This window comes from Crotalus tigris, unplaced genomic scaffold (assembly GCF_016545835.1).
Source record: "Crotalus tigris isolate CLP2741 ecotype Arizona unplaced genomic scaffold, ASM1654583v1 scf7180000023746.1698619, whole genome shotgun sequence".
Lineage (NCBI taxonomy): Eukaryota > Metazoa > Chordata > Lepidosauria > Squamata > Viperidae > Crotalus > Crotalus tigris.
The window spans coordinates 743,460-763,393 of NW_024100155.1; the positions used below are offsets into that span (position 1 = coordinate 743,460).

Here is a 19,934-nt window from a genome sequence, read left to right on the forward strand (position 1 = left end):
GCCCCCTTCGTGAATATTCATTCTACAGCGAGAATGAATTCTCTCTCTCAGCTGGCTCGGGTTTCCCCCGAGGGGAGGGGCAGGGAGGAGAGAGGGGCGTGGCCAAGGAGGAGGAGGAGGAGGGGTTTCGACCCTCACCGGGGCCCACCTCTTCGGGTTGTTGTGAAGATCAACGGGAGCAGCAAATCAAATCCAAGCTTTTATGATTTTTCTCTTTTATAGAAAGGAAAGGAGAATAGAGGTAGTCCCCCCCACTTGCCGGTTCATTTAATGACCGCTCGGCACTGAAAAAAAAGTGACGTGTTTCACTCTCGTGACCGTCGCAGCAACGCCAGGGTCACCTGATCGAAATCCAGACGCTTGGCAACTGACTCATATTTACGACGGTCGCAGCGTCCCGGGGAGGGTCACGCGATCCCCTTTTGCGACGTTCGGACAAGCGAAGTCAACCCCCTTGCACTTTGTGGCATCTTTCGGAGGGGGGGGGGTGCTTAATTTTAGGCTGAGGCAAGTCATCCTCGGTTTGCGGCCACCACTGAGCCCAAAATTTCCGTTGTTAAGTGAGTTTTGCCCCACTTTACGACTTTTGCTACCACCGTTGTTAAGTGAGTCGCTGCAGTTGTTCAGTTGTAGCATGGTCATTAAGGGAATCTGGCTTCACCCCACCCTTGACTGAGCTTGTCGAAAGGTCGCAAAAGGGGATCACGTGACTCTGGGACACGGCGACCGTCATAAATACGAGTCGGATGCCAAGCCTCTGATTTTTGATCACGTGATCACGGGGATGCTGCAAAGGTCGTAAGTGTGAAAAATGGTGAGAACTCATTTTTTTTCAGGGCTATCGTTTTCAGGACTTTGAACGGTCACTAAATGAACCGTTGTAACCCGAGGACTGCCTGCATTAGGGATTGAGGGGATCCTCAGCATCCCCTTCCCCCCCCTCCCAATCTGCTAAGGATCCATCGGATGGACTGCACGAAAAATAGTCACCAGGGGGCGCCCTCGGACTTACTCTGGGGAGAGCCAGGAATCCTGGCTACAAAAGTCGGGTTCACACGCCATTGCCCTCCTCCCCCCGCATGTAAGTTTCTGCAGGGATATACGGGGAGGCTGGAATTACGGGGGAGGGGAGTGCCCAAGGGCAGGGGGCTGCTCACTCCCCTCGAAATTTGAGGGGAAAGACAGTTGAGTCCCCGCAGCGCTTTCTGTTTAGGCCAGAGAATAGAATAGAATAGAATAGAATAGAATAGAATAGAATAGAATAGAATAGAATAGAAAATAGAATAGAATAGAATAGAATAGAATAGAATAGAAATGGGATAGAATAGAATAGAATAGAATAGAATAGAATAGAATAGAATAGAATAGAATAGAATAGAAATTAGAATAGAATATATATTAATAGAATAGAATAGAAATTAGAGTAGAGTAGAATAGAATAGAATAGAATAATTAGAATAGAATAGAATAGAATAGAACAGAAATTAGAATAGAATATGTATTAATAGAATAGAATAGAAATTAGAATAGAGTAGAGTAGAGTAGAGTAGAGTAGAATAGAATAGAATAGAATAGAATAGAATAGAATAGAATAGAGCTGGAAGGGACCTTGGAGGTCTTCTAGTCCAGCCCCTACTCAAGCAGGAGAACCTATACCATTTCAGACATGTGACTCTTCTTAAAAATCTCCAGTGGTGAAGTACTCACGATTTCTGGTGGCAAGCTGTTCCACTGGTTAATTGTCCTCACTGTTAGGAAGTTTCTCCTTAATTCCAGGTTGCTTCTCTCTTTGCTCAGTTTCCAACCATTGTTTGTTTCTTCTCCTGCTCTCTGCTGCTTTGGTCCCTGCTTTCCTTAAAAAAAAGAAAGAAAGATAGAAGTTGGGATGGGTGCAAAGCTACCCCTGGGGCGTCTGAAGAGACCCCCCCCCTTGGAGGGAGAGGAGGTCGCTGACCAGCAACGGGACAGGATCTCCGGCAAGATCACGGAAACGTCGGCTCGGCCTCGCTTTACCCCGTCTGCGAAATGGGCCCAAGGGCCAGCCACCCAACGAGGCGCGCGCTCCAGAGCTGGTGCAGAAGGCTCCCTCCCTCCGTCCGCCCATCAGCCCGGATCTTCCGCGCTGGCCAGGGCGAAGGGGGCGGGTGGCGCCCCTCCAGCTCAGCCCAGAGGCGGGGGCACCGGCCGGGAAGCCCCTCCTTCCCTGCCCGCCACCCTCCAGGGCTCCCAGACTCAGCAGGCAGAGCCCGGGCGCGCTCGGATAGCGGAGAGGTCCCTGCCCGGTCTTGCGCACCCGTTCTGCCGCTGCCCGGGGGTCGACATGGGCGCCCCGAGGGGTCGGGGGCGCCTGGCCTGGATCGCCGCTCTTCTGCTCCAGCTGCTCGTCTCCTGCGTCCCGGCGCAGGGCAGAGGGAAGGTAGGAGCCCCCCTCCCCCCTGGAATGGGGCAGGGGGTGCCCATGCCCACCCCGGGACCTCCAGGGAGCCCCGGGGATGGGGTGCCGCAGGCTGCTTGGGGAGCCCCCTTTGACATTGGGGGGGGCTCTGCGCCCCTCGAACCCAGAGCCTCGCCTCGTTTGGCTTCGCGACTTGTCCATTTTCAATTTTTATTTGCATTTCTCCGACTTTACGCCACCGCCCGGGTTGAAAACGGCCCGCGTGCGCCCTTCAAAGAAACACAGAAGCCTTGAAAGGCTTCCATCAAACGCGTCGTATTGAGCCAACCGGGAATCGTGGCTTAGTGGAGGTCTGGAGCGGGTCTCGGGGTGCCCGTTGCGCCCCTTGGATCAGACAAGCCAACGACCGACTTTAGCCTTTGGGGAACAAAAGCCGGCGGGGGCTGATCTCTTCCTGCCCGCAAAGGCTGGAGAAGCCAGGAGAAAGTCAATTTATTAGAAGGGGAAAAAAAGTCACTTCTTCATTTAAGGCAGTTTTGGAAAAGTAACTTTTGCTGGAAAGGAAAGTGGTTCCCCCCCCCTTTTTTTTTTTTTTTTTTTGCTTGGATCGCCTTCTTTGCTTGGCCCCCGGTGTCTCCCTTTCCGGAGGTGCATGGTGGGTGCTTCTGAACATGTGCAGAGGGCCACACCTCTTTTCCCCAGATGTTTAGGGTTGCTGCTTCTGGAGGCAAATCAACCAGTCTCTTGGGGGGGGGGTTAAAAAAAATAGGTAGGATAAATCCATAAATTAGCCTGAGTGACACCTCCATGGGAAGTAGGAGGGGGGAGCTTTTATTGATTTATTGAAGCCTGGAAGTCACCAGCATCCACCCAGAAGTGTTGTTTGTTTTTTTTTCCTCCCAATGGTGGGTCAATCCCGGCTTGTAAGAGAGGAGGGGGAAGCCCCCCCACCAATCCCAGAACAGCCTGGATCATCTGTGGCAGTTTTTACAGCCGGATCGCCTCCCCCCCCCCTTTTCTCCAGTCAGTAAGGCTGACTCACCCCCTCCATGACTTCCAAGGGACCAATTAAAAGGGGATCCACTGGGTTGCCAAAAAAAAAAAAACCAGATCAGAATTGATTTTCTGCTCCCTTTCTGCTCCCTCCCCCCAGTCTTTATCCCTGTGCAAAGTGAAAGCAGCAACCCAACACACACACACACACACACACATAGACCCGAAAACCCAGGCAAGGGATAATGGCTTTTCTCTGCCCCTCCCCGTCCCCCCATCGCTACTTTGCTTAAAAAATTAGGACCTGGGTGCACAGTAACACACACACACACAAACCAAAGTCCTGCTCTCCGAAATATTTATGCGCCAAGGGGAGGTGGGCCCGGGACCCCGGTTTGCTAGCATTCCTCACCCCCCTGGCGTATTTCACATCAAACAGCCATGTTTTTCTTGGGAAGATAGTTGGAATTGTAAGGCAAGGAAGACGGGGGAGAAGGGAACAGCTCGCCTCCTGGAGTTGTGACTGCTCCATTGCTGGGAGTTTTTAAAAATAGACCGCCATTTGACGGGGATGGTATAACAGCACTCCTGCCTTCACCAGCGGGGTTAGACTAGAAGACCTCAGAGGTTCCTCCCTGTCCTATAAGTCTAGCTTCTAAGGTGCTGCCGTGTTGTCCCTTCTCCCCGTGGTGAAATCCAAGAAATAAAATGCACCAACTTTTTCAGGTTGTCGAGATGCTGGCCGCTACGGAGATGCCCAGTTTTGTAGGGAAATTTAAAAAAAAACAGAGAGAGAGAAAAAAAACCTTAAAATAGTTGAATATGTAACTGTGCCGGGAGACAGAGGCGCGAAATGGAATGCAGGCAGTCCTCGAATTTCAACTGTTCATTTAGTGACCGTCCAAAGTTACAACGGCGTTGAAAAAAGTGGCTTGCGGCCATTTTTCACACGGCCCTTGCAGCATCCTTGCAGTCGCGTGATCAAAATGCAGACGCTGGGCCACTGACTCGTATTTATGACCGCCGCAGTGTCTCCCGGGGTCACGTGACCCCTTCTGGTGACCTCCTGACAGGCAAATTCAAAGCAGATCCGCAGAACGGCCGGGTTACTCGCTTATCAACTGCGGTGTTTCGCTTAACAAAAACGGCGAGAAAAATGGTAAAACGGGACAAAACCCACTTAGCAAATTTCTCCACTTAGCAACGTAAAAGGTTTTGGCCTCAACCGTGCTCATAAGCTGAGGACTAACCCGCATCTATTCTTTCCATGATATGTAATAATAATAATAATAATAATAAAGTTGGAAGGGACCTTGGAGGTCATCTAGTCCAACCCCCTGCTCAGGCAGGAAACCCTATACCATTTCGGACAAATGGCTGTCCAGTCTCTTCTTAACAACTTCCAGCGTTGGAGCATTCACCGCTTCTGGAGGCAGGCGGTTCCACTGGTGAATTGTTCTCCCTGTCAGGAAGTTTCTCCTTAGTTCTAGGTTGCTTCTCTCCTTGGTGAGGATTCCCTGTCAGAAATAGTGTAGGGTCTCTTGCTTTGGGGGGTTGGACTAGATGACCTACAAGGTCCCGCCCAACTCTTTTATTCTAATTGAAAAAAAAAATCTGTAATTTTTAGGAGGAGCTGATGGATGGAGGCAACTTTTCATTTCTCCTCGGGATCTCCTGGAGAATGTTTACAGCCTTTCCCGCCCCCCCCCCATGGCAACACAACATTAACTGCGCCACTCCGTAAATAGGCCGTGGGATAAGAGTTAGGCAATCTTTAAAAAAATGGTTTGCCAAAGACCGCCTCGTCCCAAAATAAATCATCCTGGTTTGTCTTTTTCCCACTCTTCTCCAGTCCATTGGCAGCTGGAGTGGGGAACAAGCCCCACCCCACCCCACCCAAGGACATTTTTTTCGGACAGCTGCAAAGATTGAGCACGCTTGTTGGGTGGGAAAACTGACAGGGTGCGAGGCAGGGAGGGGCTGCGGGCACTGACCTGCATGCCAAAGGCTTCTGGGATGCCCTGGATTTATAAACAGTTGAAGGGACCTTGGAGGTCTTCCAGTCCACCCCCTGCTCAGGCAGGAGACCTAGGCCTAGACCAATTCAGACAAGTGGCTGTCCAGTCTCTTCGTGAACACTGGAAGTTTTTAAAAAGAAAGTGGACAACCTTTTGTCTGAAATGGTATAGGGTTTCCTGCCTGAGGGTTGGACTAGATGACCTCCAAGGTCCCTTCCAACTCTGTTATTCTATTCTATTCTATTCTATTCTATTCTATTCTATTCTATTCTGTATTTTATTTCTATTCTATTCTATTCTATTCTATTTCCTTTTCTGTTCTATTCTATTCTAATAATTCCTATTCTCTTCTCTTCTCTTCTAATAATTTCTCTTCTCTTCTAATAATTTCTCTTCCCTTCTCTTCTCTTCTCTTCTATTCTAATAATTTCTATTCTATTCTATTCTATTCTGTATTTTATTTCTCTCCTCTTCTGTATTTTATTTTATTTCTATTCTATTCTATTCTGCATTCTATTCTATTCTATTCTATTCCTATTCCTTTATTCGATTCTATTCTATTCTGTATTTTATTTCTCTTCTCTTCTGTATTTTATTTCTATTCTATTCTATTCTATTCTATTCTATTCTATTCTATTCTATTCTATTCTATTCCTCTATTCTATTCTATTCTATTCTATTCTATTCTGTATTTTATTTCTATTCTATTCTATTCTATTCTGTATTCTATTCTATTCTATTCTATTCCCTGCAGTGTTGCTGGGCTAGAGTAACTCCGTTCCTCCCTTTGGGAGAACAAAGCTTCTGGCTTTGTGCCACTGACGTCTCCGGACACCACCTGCTCCTTGTTTCAACCCCCAAGGATTTTTGCTCTTCCGCTGCTGCAGATTCCAAGCCCAGGCAGAGCTTTTTCGGCCATGCCACCTGTGCACACAAGCCCCAGAGAGGGGGGAAGACTTCGGCTTCCCCAACGCGGGTTAAGCGGCTTCCGCACAGCAGTGCCAGCAGCCGGGTCTCCCCAAGGACGGCCGTACCACACCCTGCTTTGGAGCGAAGCTTCTGCTGGTTGAGAGTTCCTTGTTCCCCTCCCAGTTCCTGGCCGAATCCATGTGATTCCTGTTTATGGAAGCCGTTCGCAAGACATTCCAGGGGTGTGTTGTGTGTCTGTGCCAATTCACAACGGCCGTGGCACAACTCACCGCCGGACAAGAATTTGCACTCATGCCGAAGAAGCAGCGGAACAGAACCGCTAACGAAAGGATGCCAACGGAGGGGACCGTGTGAAATGGGAACGGCAAAGATGAAAATGTTTTATTTTATTTTGAAGCGTTAAATTGAACTGTGAAAATTGTCCCCCGGTGAGTTTGCCCCACAGCACGTTGGCTATGGTGTGTTGTGGCAAGTTGTTTCCCGTTCCGTTCCAGGGGGTAAGTTTCCAAAGCCCCTGAAGGCAGGACAAGAAGCAGCGGATGGAAACTAATCAAGGAGAGAAGCAACCTAGAACTAAGGAGAAACTTCCTGACAATGAGAACAATTAACCAGTGGAACCACCTGCCTCCAGAAGCGGTGAAGGCTCCAACACTGGAAGTTTTTAAGAAGAGACTGGACAGCCATTTGTCCGAAATGGTATAGGGTTTCCTGTCTGAGCAGGGGGCTGGACTAAATGACCTCCAAGGTCCCTTCCAACATTATTATTATGGATCATCGCACAGTCAGCCAGATGTTCAGACTGGATTTGGCATTTTGTCTACCTATCGAGTCCTTACCCAGGACTTGGGATAGGCAGACGTGGATGTTTGATGGTATTACAGATATCGTCGCAGGATGAAAGCAGTTCCTAGTAAGGCTGCCTTTTGCAATTGACTAATAGCGAATTTGTCAATGCTGATGATGGTGTTCTCTGCGTCTGTTAGGTCTCCAGAGCTAAAAAAGCTCCCTTCACTTTTTTTCTGTCTGCCACCTTAACTGGTTCCACTGGTATCCCAGCCAGCAGCAACCTTGTTATAGTGGGGGAAATGGTGAGAGTGGAAGAATCACGTGGCACCCTTTTCCCAGGCTTGCCCCAAGGAACTCTTGGAGCAAAAACAGGTTTTCTGCTTCTAAAGCCACTTTGAACATTATTGGGAGTGTGATGAGCCAGGGAACGGGGGTTCCCCCCATTCCCCCCCCCCAGTTTCCTTTCTCTTGGCACCGAGATCTGTGAGCCCGCCGTTCTTTGATGCGGTGCCTGGACAGCTGTGTGGAGCTTCCTGGCCAGATGTGACCTTTTCTGATCCCTCCCATGTAGGCCTTTGGAGACCCGGATCAGCATGTTCGCATGACCTCCGAGGGCTCCGACTGCCGCTGCAAATGCATCCTGCGCCCGCTTGGCAAAGCTGCCTGCGCCCGTCTCCGAGAAGGTAGGCTCTCCTGCCTGAGCAGGGGGTTGGACTAGAAGACCTCCAAGGTCCCTTCCAGCTCTGTTATTCTATTCTATTCTATTCTATTCTATTCTATTCTATTCTACATTCCATATTCTATTCTGTTCTGTTCTGTTCTGTTCTGCTCTATTCTATTCTATTCCATTCCACTTCCATATTCTATTCTATTCTATTCTATTCTGTATTTCTATTCTGATTTGTTTCTATTCTATTCTGTATTTCTATTCTATTCTCTATTTTCTTCTCATCTCTTCTCTTCTCTTCTATTCTATTCTGTATTTCTATTCTGATTTTATTCTATTTTATTCTATTCTATTCTGTATTTCTATTCTATTCTCTCTTCTCTTCTCTTCTATTCCTGTATTTTATTATTCTATTCTATTTTCTATTCTATTCTATTTTCTATTCTATTCTATTTTCTATTCCATTCTAAGGCAGCCGGAGGGGGGAGGACTTCTACACTGTGGAGACGATCAGCTCAGGGGGCGACTGCCGCTGCTCCTGCACGGCCCCCCCAGCCTCGCTCAACCCCTGCGAGGACGAGTGGAAGATGGAGAAGCTGAAGGAGCAGGCCCCCGAACTACACAAGGTATGGAGGGGGCAGAGGCAGAGGGTAGCCCTCCCCAGTTGTCAGAACCCCGCAGGTGCACCCCAGAGGTGGTGCAAGACCCCTTCGCTGTCCACCCCCCCAGGCTGAATGGAGCCCCTGGTGATTGGGCCATAGTCACCCAGCCAACCTTCATGGCTAAGGCAGGACTAGAACGCACTCTCTCCCGGTGACTGGCTGAAAGTCACCCAGCTGGCTTTCATGCCTTAAAGCAGCACTACAATGCCCAGTCTCCTGGGGACTGCTCCAAAGTCACCCAGCTGGCTTTCATGGCCAAGACGGGACTAGAACTCACCGTCTCCTGGTGATGGGCCCGAAGCCACCCAGCCGACTTTCACGGTTAAGGCGGGACTCGAACTCACCACCTGTGCCCCAACCACTGCTCCCCGCTTCCTCTGCAGCTGCAGTCGGTCATCGACCTGCTGGAAGGAGCCCTCTACAGCATGGACTTGTTGAAGGTCCATTCCTACATCGACAAGGTGGTGGAGCAGATGAACACCTTGGAAGAGGTGACCGCCAACGTCTTGGGGTTCCTCCTCCTTTAGCAGCAACTGGGTGGGTTTAGAGAAGGTGGAAGGGCAGGGGGAGTGAGGAAGGGGGTCTCCTTCATCCCTGGAGATCATATGTCCCGCTGGAAAAAGCCGGGATCTCTTTTCCGCTGACCCCGGATTTAAGTGATCATTAAAGTAGGTTCTGGATAAAGGATGGGGGGGGGGGAACAAGAGCTGCTCACCAGCAGAACCTGAACATGATGAGATGACTTGCAATGGGTCTGTTTGAGCAGACCATGCTGGTTTGGAGTTCCTGAGCCGGGCTGGACTACATGGCCTCTAGGATGCCCTGGGTTTCAGAGGCTCCCCGAGAAAGGGGAAAGGAAGTCAGGAAGGCTGGTTAACTGAGTCAATGCAGTATAATATTAACATACTAATGTTATTATTCTTACTTATTATTATTAATAATAATTAATATTATCACCCCCACACACACACTCGATCCCTTCTCCCCACCCCAGACGGTCAAAACCAACCTGAGCCGCGACAGCAACGTGGTGAAGGAGAGCGTCATGCACTTGAGTGACCAGATGAGGCGCTACGAGAACTACTCGGACATCATGGCGGGCATCAAGAAGGAGCTTTCGAACCTGGAGCATCAGCTGCTGCAGAAAGACGCGGCCGTCGCAAGCCCCGAACTCAAGGCCCAGGTTAGTCCCTGTCGTTCTGGTTGGAACTGACCGGTCAAATCCATCTCCTTGAAAATTTGGATCCGTTTATCTGTTTGTCCTTCCTTCCTTCCTTCCTTCCTTCCTTCCTTCCTTCCTTCCTTCCTTCCTTCCTTCCTTCCTTCCTCCTTCCTTCCTTCCTTCCTTCCTTCCTTCCTTCCTTCCTTCCTTCCTTCCTTCCTTCCTTTCTTTCTTTCTTTCTTTCTTTCTTTCTTTCTTCCTCATTCTTCTGGAAGTTTTTCTCGCCCGCCCTGCTTGCCTTGAGTTTGCACTTTGTTCCTCTTCCCTCCCCTTCGCTTTGTCCTTTCGTGCTGCGTCTGTTCAGACCAAAACGGCTTTATCACAGCCTGGTTTGCAGGCACAGATCTGGAGAGTTAAACTGAAGGCTGGACAAGGAATAACGGATGGAAACAGGTCAAGGAGGGATTCAACCTGGAAATAAGCAGAAATTTTCTGAAATGTTGGAGGTCTCCTGCTTGAACTAGATGACCTACAAGATTCTATTCTATTCTATTCTATTCTATTCTATTCTATATTCCAATTTCTATTCTATATTCCAATTTCTACTCTGTTCTATATTCCAATGTCTATTCTATTCTATTCTATTCTATTCTATTCTATTCTATTCTATATTCCAATTTCTATTCTATTCTATATTCCAATTTCTATTCTATTCTATATTCCAATTTCTACTCTGTTCTATATTCCAATGTCTATTCTATTCTATTCTATTCTATTCTATTCTATTCTATTCTATTCTATTTTCTATATTCCAATTTTTATTCTATTCTATATTCCAATTTCTATTCTATTCTATATTCCAATATGTATTCTATTCTATTCTATTCTATTCTATTCTATTCTATTCTATTCTATTCTATTCTATTCTATATTCCAATTTCTATTCTATTCTATATTCCAATATGTATTCTATTCTATTCTATTCTATTCTATTCTATTCTATTCTATTCTATTCTATTCTATTCTATTCAATTTCTATTCTATTCTATTGTCTATTCTATTCTATTCTATTCTATTCTATTGTTATTCTATATTCCAATGTCTCTTCTCTTCTCTTCTCTTCTTTTTTCCCCTGAGCCTCTGCGTTGTTCCCAGTTTGTGTTTCTCTCCCCATCTTAGGACCCTGCAGGACGCCAGGAGAGCGTTCAGAAATATCCCAGTCCTCGGAAAAGCCTGGGGGACAAAGAGACCCCCAGAATTCCCAAGGAGAAGTCCCTCAAGGCAGAGAAACTGAGGAAGGAAAGTGCCAAAGGGAGGAAGGGGCTGCCACTGGCCAGTTCCAAAGCCCACTCCTCCGGGCAGGAAACAGTCATCCGGGGTGTTGTGTACTACAAAGCGGGACATCGAACGGAAGCTGAGGGGGTGGCGAGCAGCCGTGGTGAGTAAGGGGGAGGGCAGGGGTCCCAGGGAGCTGCCCCCCCCCGAATTTTGCCAAATCAAATGCAGTTTGGTTATTACAGTACAAAAGTAGTCCTTGACGCACGACAACGGAGCCCAGCTTTTTCGCTGCTAAGTGAGACACGCGTCACGTGAATGCTCCCCATTTTACCGCCGACCTCGTCACGGTCAATTGCTGCAGTTGTTAAGTCAGTAACCTGGTCGTTAAGCGAATCTGGCTTTCCCCCCCCCCCCCCGACTTGGCTTGTCAGAAGATCAGAAAAGTCACACGTGATCCCTCTCTGCGACGGTCGTAAATACGAGTCAGTGGCCAAGCGTCTGAACGTTGATCACGTGACCGCAGGGGGTACTGCGATGGTCATCAGTGTGAAAACGGTCAGAACTTCGAACGGTCACTGCTGTACGTCGAGGGCGATTTGTACGAGTCGTCCTCCACTTACGGGGACTGGAATTTCCGTGGCTAAGCAAGTCGGTCGCTTAAGAGAGTCACGCCGGATTTATCTGACCTTTTCCCCCGGGGCTGTTACGCACATCGCTGCCGTTAAATTAATCCTGCGGTCCTTAAACGAATTCAACTCCCCCCCCCGCCTCCTATTGGCCGCCACAGGCTGGGAAGGTGGCCCGTGGTGGGTCACGTGACCCCGGGGCGCTGCAATCCCCGTGGCTGCCACGTGCCCAAAATTCTGATCCGACAAGCTTGCCGAGGCTGGGAGGGTTTTAAGTGGGAGGACCAGTCCTAGTTCACCCCCCCCTTTTTTTTCATTTGCCATTGTAGCTTTGACCAATGTTGTAAGTTGAGGACTGTCTTTGGGGCTTGCTAAGAATGCTCTTTTCTGGCAGAAAACCTTGGGAAGGAAGCTGGATCCAAAATGGCTGACCCAGAGACCCTCTCCAGAGCAGGAGAAATCCCTTCGACGGCTTCCCCTGCCAACGCCACCTCCGTGCCCATCATCCCCAGCATCGGCGCCATGCTCCAAAGTCGGTCTGGTGCCCCTCTGCTGTCCAGGAGGCGTGGCCACGTCCCCGAAGTCCCTCCCACGCCCAGCCACGGTAGGTGTGAACCCTTCCTCCATTGGGGTTGGGTTGGGTTAGGAAAGCCGACGCAGTCCTGAGTTGCATTAAGAGAGGGATTCAATCAAGATCACGTAAGGTGCTAATACCCCGCTGTAAAGCCGTAGTAAGGCCACACCTAGAATACTGCATCCAGTTTTGGTCTCCACACTATTAAAAAAGACGTTGAGACTCTAGAAAAAGTACAGAGAAGAGCGACAAAGATAATCAGGTGGACTGGAGGCTAAAACAGATGAAGAACGGCTGCAAGAACTGGGCATGGCTAATCTAGCGAAGAGAAGGACCAGGGGACACATGATTGTAGGGTTCTAATATTTGAGGGGCTGTCACAGAGAGGAGGGAGTCAACCTATTTTCCAAAGCACCTGAAGGCCAGACAAGGAACAACGGATGGAAACTGACCAAGGAGAGAAGCAACCTAGAAATAAGGAGGAATTTTCTGACAGTGAGAACAATCAACTGGTGGAACTGGAGTTGCCTTCAGATGTTGTGGGAGCTTCATCGTTGGAAGCTTTCAAGAAGAGACTGGACAGCCATCTGTCAGAAATGGTGTAGAGTCTTCTGCTTGGGTGGGGGGTTAGACTAGATGATCTACAAGGTCCTAACTCTGTTCTATTCCTGTTCTATTCCTTATTCCATTCCTTATTCTATTCTATTCTATTCTATTCTATTCTATTCTATTCTATTCCATTCCATTCCATATTCTATTTTCTACTCTACTCTACTCTACTCCACTCCACTCCATTCTATTCCATTTCATATTCTATTCCATATTCTATTTTCTACTCTACTCTACTCTACTCTACTCTACTCTACTCTACTCTACTCCACTTCACTCCACTCCATTCTATTCTATTTTTCCATTCCACTCTACTCCACTCCACTCCATTCCATTCCATTCTATTCCATTTCGTATTCTATTCCATATTCTATTTTCTACTCTACTCTACTCTACTTCACTCTACTCTACTCCACTCCACTCCACTTCATTCCATTCCATTCTTACTTCTGATGGAAAGAAAGTGGGTTGGGGGTCTCCTTCAGTAGAGCTGTGCAGGCCCCTGGAACAGAGCTGGCAAACGTGGCAGGGTGGGGTGGGGCAGCCTGGTTGCCAATCCTTCCCATCCTCTCCGTTGGACCCACAGCACCCAGGGCCTCCTGCGAGGGGACCCTAAAGGCGGTGGAGCCCCCCCAGGAGCAGCACAGCTTCGGTCGAAATGAGGGCGCCTGGATGAAGGACCCGGCGGCCTCCGATGACCGGATCTACGTGGCTAGCTATTATTACGGGAACAACCTGCTCGAATTCCGCAATTTGGAGAATTTCAAGCAAGGTGAGAAAGGGTGGAGGGAGGGGAGGATGGGGGTGGGGGTGGGAGGGGGCACCGCACACCTGGGGAGACAAGAGGGGTGGGCTGTCCGTGGACTAAACCGCGGTTTGCGACATGGGACCGATTGAAGGAACCATGGTAGTTTTGCCTATCGTGAGTTGTAGTTTGTCACCACGAGGGCTAATTGTGCAGAACACCCGAAAGGAGACTTAAAGCACCTTCCCACGCAGGGAAGCAGATTCAGAGTTTGCAGAATATATATATATATATATATATATATAAAGAAAAGAGGATTTACTTGCTTCCTTTTTCTCTTGTTGGCTGCTTTGTTCTATTCCTTCCTCCTTTCCTTTCCGACTTCCCTCCTTCCTTCCTCTCATTCTCGTCTCCTTCCTTCCTTCCATTTTCTTCTTCTTTTCCTTTCCTTCCTTCCTCTTTCTCATCTCCTTCCTTCCTTCTTCTCCTTTCCTTTCCTTCTCATCTCCTTCCTTCCATCCTTCCTTTTCTTCTTTCTCTCTTTTCCTTCCTTATTCTCTTTTCCTTCCTTCTTTCTTTCCTTCCTCTCATTCTCATCTCCTTCCTTCCTTTTCTTCCTTTCTTTTCCGTTCCGTTCCTTTCCTTCCTTCCTTCCTCTCATTCTCATCTCCTTCCTTCCTTCCTTCCATTTTCTTCTTCCTTTCCTTTCCTTCCTTCCTCTTTCTCATCTCCTTCCTTCCTTCTTCTCCTTTCCTTTCCTTCTCATCTCCTTCCTTCCATCCTTCCTTTTCTTTCTTTCCTTTTTTCCTTCATTCTCATTTCCTTCTTTCCTTTCCTTCCTCATTCTCATCTCCTTCCTTCCTTTTCTTCATTTCTTTTCCGTTTCTTCCTTCCTTCCTCTCATTCTCATCTCCCTCCTTCCTTCCTTCCTTCCTTCCTTCCTTCCTTCCAAATTTCCATGTCTACCACATCCTTCTTTTCTTCTGCTTTCTCTGCTCCTTTAACGGAGCTGGTGCTTGGCCAGCTCCTTTGCCCAGAGATTTTTTCCATGCATGGTTAAAACAACTACGCAGCAAACTGACAGAGGGGGGGGGGGGAGAGATTGCTATCGGAGATTGTGTGGTGCGCAGCTAAGAAAGCTCTTCTCTTTTTCGGCTGAAATCTGAGCAGGGGTGGTCCTGCACGTTAAAACCGCCTCTTCAATTTTATTGATTTGTTTTTGTTTAGCCAACTTTGTAAATAGTCTGCTCACCGGCTCCCACTGGAATTTAAGACATGCGGATCCCGTGACTTGCTCAAACAATGATTTTGGTTGAGAAACAGATTTTCTAAACAGACTGCGTAGCTCGGACTGCTTTGGAGAGAAGATGCGCTTTTTAAAAGACCCAAGAGGGTGTCAGATGAATAAAGGAATAAATGAGCAAGAGAACCTGTCTTTTCCTTCCTTCCTTCCTTCCTTCCTTCCTTCTTTCCTTCCTTCCTTCCTTCCTTCCTTCCTTCCTTCCTTCCTTCCCTCCCTCCTCTTCCCTTCCTTCCTTCTTTCCTCCCTCCCTCCCTCTCTCATCACTGGAGGTTTTTAAGAAGAGACTGGACAGCCACTTGTCTGAAACGGTCTAGGCAGAGGGTTGGACTAGATGACCTCCAAGGTCCTTTCCAACTGTTCTTCTGCTATTCCTTCCTTCCTTCCTTCCTTCCTTCCTTCCTTCCTTCCTTCCTTCCTTCCTTCCTTCCTTCCCTCCCTTCCTCTCTCATCACTGGAGGTTTTCAAGAAGAGACTGGACAGCCACTTGTCTGAAACGGTCTAGGCCGGTCTCCTGCCTGAGCAGGGGGTTGGACTAGATGACCTCCCAAGATCCCTTCCAACTCTCTCCTTCTGTATCCTAAGGTTGTATGTCTCCCCAGGGCGCTGGAGCAACAGCTACAAGCTCCCCTACAGCTGGATCGGGACCGGCCACGTGGTCTTCCGGGGCTGCTTCTACTACAACCGGGCCTTCACCAGGAACCTCATCAAATACGACCTGCGCCAGCGCTTCGTGGCCGCCTGGTCCTTCCTGGATGATGTGGTCTACGAGGACGCCACGCCCTGGAAGTGGCGAGGCCACTCCGACATCGACTTGGCCGTGGACGAGAGCGGGCTGTGGGTCGCCTACCCGGCCGCAGACGACGGCTACTCCCCGCAGGAGGTCCTCGTGGTGAGCAAGCTGGACGCCGCCGACCTCTCCACGCAGAAGGAGACCACCTGGAAGACCAGCCTCCGGCGCCACGCCTACGGCAACTGTTTCATGGTCTGCGGCGTCCTGTACGCCGTGGACGAGGGCCGCGCCAGGGAAGGCCGCGTGATCTACGCCTACGACACTCACACGGCCACCGAAGCCCACCCCGGGCTGCCCTTCCAGAACAGGTTCGCCTTCACCACCCAGGTGGACTACAACCCAAAGGAGAAAGTCCTGTACGGCTGGGATAACGGCCACCAAGTCACCTACAAGCTGCAGTTTGTGGCTTGAGGATCGGGACCTGCCCCCCCCCAAAGCCACGGGCGGGCGCTCTCCGTGGCCGCAGGATGGCCCCGGCCCCGGGAGGGACTTTGATAGAGTGGATTGGACGCAACAGAGAGGACAAACCTCTCCCTTCGCGAAAGAGCTTCGTGGTGGGAACTTTCGGGGTGACCCCAACATCTGGCAGGATTCGGGGGGTGACGAGCAGTTAGGAAGCTCTTCGTGGCAGGCTTTTTTTTTTTCCCTCCTCGTGAACTTTCTTGCCCGTCGGACGCCCCATGAAAACAATACAGGCAGCCCCCACCTTACAAACGGTTCATTTAGCGACCGCCGGAAGACTTCAGTGACTTGTGGCTGTTTCCCCACACTTAACAACCGTCGCTGGTCTCCCCGTTGCTGGCCATGAAGATCAAAACTCATACGCTTGGCAACTGCTTCGTACTTACGACGGTCGCCGTGATTCACTTAACAACTGTGGCAAGGACGGTCGTAAAATGAGGCAAAAGTCACTGCACAAATGTCTCGCATAGAGACAGAAAGCTGGGGCTCCGTTGTGGCCAAGGGCTGCCTGTATCTCCTATTCTCCTCCCCCCCACCGGGCAGGGGTCTCTGCAAACTTAAAGTCCGCTTTAAGACTTGGGACCCCGACTCCCAGCTGGCTGGGGGATTCTGGGAGTCGGAGTCCCCAAGTCTTTAAAGTGGCCAATTTTGCAGAGAGCCTTCGGGCGTCTGAAAGTCTGTTTGTTTTGCCCACAAGTTACACAATCTTTTTTGTCGCTTTGTTTGGAAGAATGTTCACACACACCCACACACACACAAACACCCACACACGATTTTTTTCTCAGGGAAAAGAAAAAGCTGGCGCTGGTACGGAGGCAGTGCCTGACTCTTAGAGAGGAGAGGAGAGAATAGAATAGAATAGAATAGAATAGAATAGAATAGAATAGAATAGAATAGAATAGAATAGAATAGAATAGAATGAAGGTAGAGTAAAAATAGAATAGAATAGAAATTAGAATAGAAAACTAGAATAGAAGAGAAAATAGAACAGAACAGAACAAAAAAGAGAATAGAATAGAATAAAAAATAGAACAGAATAGAATAGAAGAGAAGAGAATAGAAGAGAAGAGAATAGAAAATAGAACAGAGAATAGAATAGAATAGAATAGAATGAAGGTAGAGTAAAAATAGAATAGAATAGAATAGAATAGAATAGAATAGAATAGAAATTAGAAGAGAAAATTAGAAGAGAAAATAGAACAGAACAGAACAGAAAAGAGAATAGAATAGAATAAAAAATAGAACAGAGAATAGAATAGAATAGAAAATAGAATAGAACAGAAGAGAGAATAGAATAGAATAGAAAATAGAACAGAGAATAGAATAGAATAAAATAAAAAATAGAATAGAATAGAAAATAGAATAGAATAGAATAGAATAGAATAGAATAGAATAGAATAGAATAGAATAGAACAAGATGCAGTAGAATAGAATAGAATAGAGCTGGAAGGGACCTTGGAGGTCTTCTAGTCCAGCCCCCGGCTCAAGCAGGAGAACCATCTCAGACAAGTGACGGATGAGGATCAAGGGGACCAGGGACTGGCCCTTCATCAGAGAGAAATCTGGGCCAGTCCTGGTTAGAAGCTGGTGCAAATTGATATTTTTATGGATTTTTCTCACGCAAAGCATTTCCCCCCCACCCTTAATGCTTTTGCCTGCCAGATGTTGGCTTGGGGGGGGGCTCCGTCAAGATGCTGCAGGGGTCACCCCTAAATGGTAGCTGGCAGGCTGGAGAAAAGAGCTGGCTGTGTTTTAATTCTTTTCCTCCCTTTTTGCTATTTTGGATGTCCACATCCTCGCGCCTCTGCCCACGAGGACTAGAAACTTGGAAAGAGCCGTAGCGGATTTTTTTTGCAGGCCAAGCTTCAGTGGGAGGCAAATATTTTCATTTTTTTTAAAAGTCCTTCCTTCTCTCACCAGTTGCCCCCCCCTTCTTGGGATGGCCAGAGGAATTGGGGTGGGGGCATCCAGCTTTGCCAAAACAGCACTAATCAGTGTGTGTGTGTTGGGGGGGGGGGTTGAGAATGAATTTTGTTAAATTAAAAAATAAAACGCACAACTGACTTTTCTGTTTTAGGATCAGCCAAGAACTGCCTGGTTTTTTTTCCCCTTTCTTTCCCCCCAAAATCAGGAAGTGACATTTTAGCCTTGGAAAATGTAGGTAAATAAGATTTTGATAAGGGGGAGGTGGCAAGGAGAAAGCTGGAAACACACACACACACATCCCCACACACATACACACCTTCTTTGCCATTGTGGGGAATGATGCAATTTGCATTCCCTGGAGCTCAGGGGCCACGGTAAAAGTCCCACGAGGCTCAGCGAGCACCTGCTGAGGACCATGGGACCTGGAGTTACACTGGGCAGAGTCCGGGTAGAGGAGTGGAGGGGGGGGGGAGAAGAGGAAGACAAACTGGGGAAGGCTATTTTGGAGACACCAAGAACGGGGGGGAGTGGGGGGGGAGAGAAATACGCCTCACCCTACAACACGGCCCCTGCTCATGAGGACTGGAAACTTGGAAACGCCCATCGCAAATTCCTTGGCAAGGTTCAAGAGCCGGTTGCTCCTTTTCATCCCTCTTTCCTAACTCTGTTTTCTGCTGGGGGGGTGGCTTCTGTCCCCCTCCCCAGCCTGGCCAGGGCAAGGCCCCCCTCCCCAAAACCGGGAAGGACCTCGGAAGAAAGAGCCCAAGTATCTGGCTCCAGATGAGGTCATTCCTTCCACGAAGACAAACTCAGCTTTTGACACCCCCGCGGCCGTCGCCCACAACTGGGGTGGGGGGGCACCCTGGAGAATTTGGCAACCTTTGGCCCGGCGGTCCCATGTTTCACAGCAGCCCTTTGTTCTCTCCGGCCCAGCTGGTGCCAGGGGGTGGGAGAGGGACTCTTGGGAAGCGCCCTCCAGCGAGGCACAGCCGTCCTTTCGAGGGCACCCCCAGCCCCGACTGCCCCCAGTTCCATCCTGAAGGATGTTCCTCTCCTTCCTGTCTAGAAAAATAGGGGCTGGCGGGCAAGCAGCCCCCCACTCAAGGGCCTGAGGGCCTAGGGCACCCCGTCGGGCAAGGGCGGCCTTGGGGCTCTCCACGCCCCACAGCTGTGAAAGCTTTCGTCGGGGGTCCTTCGGCGCTGAGGGGTGGCATCTTGCCAAGGCCAAGGCGGGCATGGAGAAGACAAAGCGACACCCCCGGGAACAGCAAGGTCAGCCCTGCAGGGCTGCCCAGCCAAGGGGTGGGATGACTCTCACTCCCCCCCCCCCAGGGCAGAAGGCCTGTCAATCGACATCTTTGTTCTCCTGCCAAAGCTCTGAGCGTCTGGCGGAGGGCACTGCTCAGATTTTCCTCTGGCACCGTGCCAGCCTCCCCCCCCCCACTTGGTGGACAGGTCACCCGAAGTCAAACTCAGCTTGCTGCCCTGGATGCTTGTTTGCCATCAAAGGCAAGCCCGGGAAGGGACAGGAAACCCTTTTGCAAAAAAACAAAACAAACGCCAAAGGTTTCCAACATACACGCAAACCGCACATTGGTGGTGTCTTGTCTGCAACCGTCAGGCCTCCCTCTTCCATCCTGACAGAGGCTGGAAGCGAGGGGGTGGTGGTGAAAGACACACACACCCCCATTCCAGAGGGGTCCTCAGCCCCTCTGCGTAGCCTCTGCGCTAGCGCAACACCCACTATCCTGGTTTATCCAAGACCTCCCCCCAACTGCTGGATTCACACAACGTGGAAGCCAAGAGAAGACCGCCGGATCAGGATGGTGTGGCCGTAAACCACGATTCAAGAACTGGATTACGGATAATCTTCCAATTACAAGAGTTCATTGAGTGACACTCCGAGGTTACGACAGCCCTGACAAGGGACTTATGACCGATTTTCCACACTGACGACCGTTGCAGCCTCCCCTGATCCAAATTTGAACATTTGGCAATTGACTCCTCT

At 49.3% G+C, this 19,934-nt stretch overlaps 1 protein-coding gene across 1 annotated transcript; it reads left to right on the top strand.

The window, feature by feature from the left end:
- The first annotated feature begins 2,190 nt into the window (after positions 1-2,190).
- On the top strand, positions 2,191-16,955 carry OLFML2A (olfactomedin like 2A). Its single transcript, XM_039321585.1, has 9 exons — positions 2,191-2,416; positions 7,694-7,805; positions 8,261-8,415; positions 8,835-8,942; positions 9,446-9,634; positions 10,793-11,051; positions 11,912-12,121; positions 13,287-13,472; positions 15,348-16,955. The coding sequence occupies exons 1-9, from the start codon at positions 2,321-2,323 to the stop codon at positions 15,947-15,949; spliced, it is 1,917 nt and encodes a 638-aa protein (XP_039177519.1). The 5' UTR covers positions 2,191-2,320; the 3' UTR covers positions 15,950-16,955.
- The last annotated feature ends 2,979 nt before the right edge of the window (positions 16,956-19,934 follow it).

What these genes read in the sequence shown, in the direction of transcription:
- OLFML2A (XM_039321585.1), top strand. Translation starts at nt 2,321, where the DNA reads ATGGGCGCCCCGAGGGGTCGGGGGCGCCTGGCCTGGATCGCCGCTCTT. An exon ending in CTGCGCCCGTCTCCGAGAAG is followed by an intron (nt 7,806 to 8,260) that starts GTAGGCTCTCCT and finishes TTCCATTCTAAG; the next exon opens with GCAGCCGGAGGGGGGAGGAC. An exon ending in TTTGGAGAATTTCAAGCAAG is followed by an intron (nt 13,473 to 15,347) that starts GTGAGAAAGGGT and finishes ATGTCTCCCCAG; the next exon opens with GGCGCTGGAGCAACAGCTAC.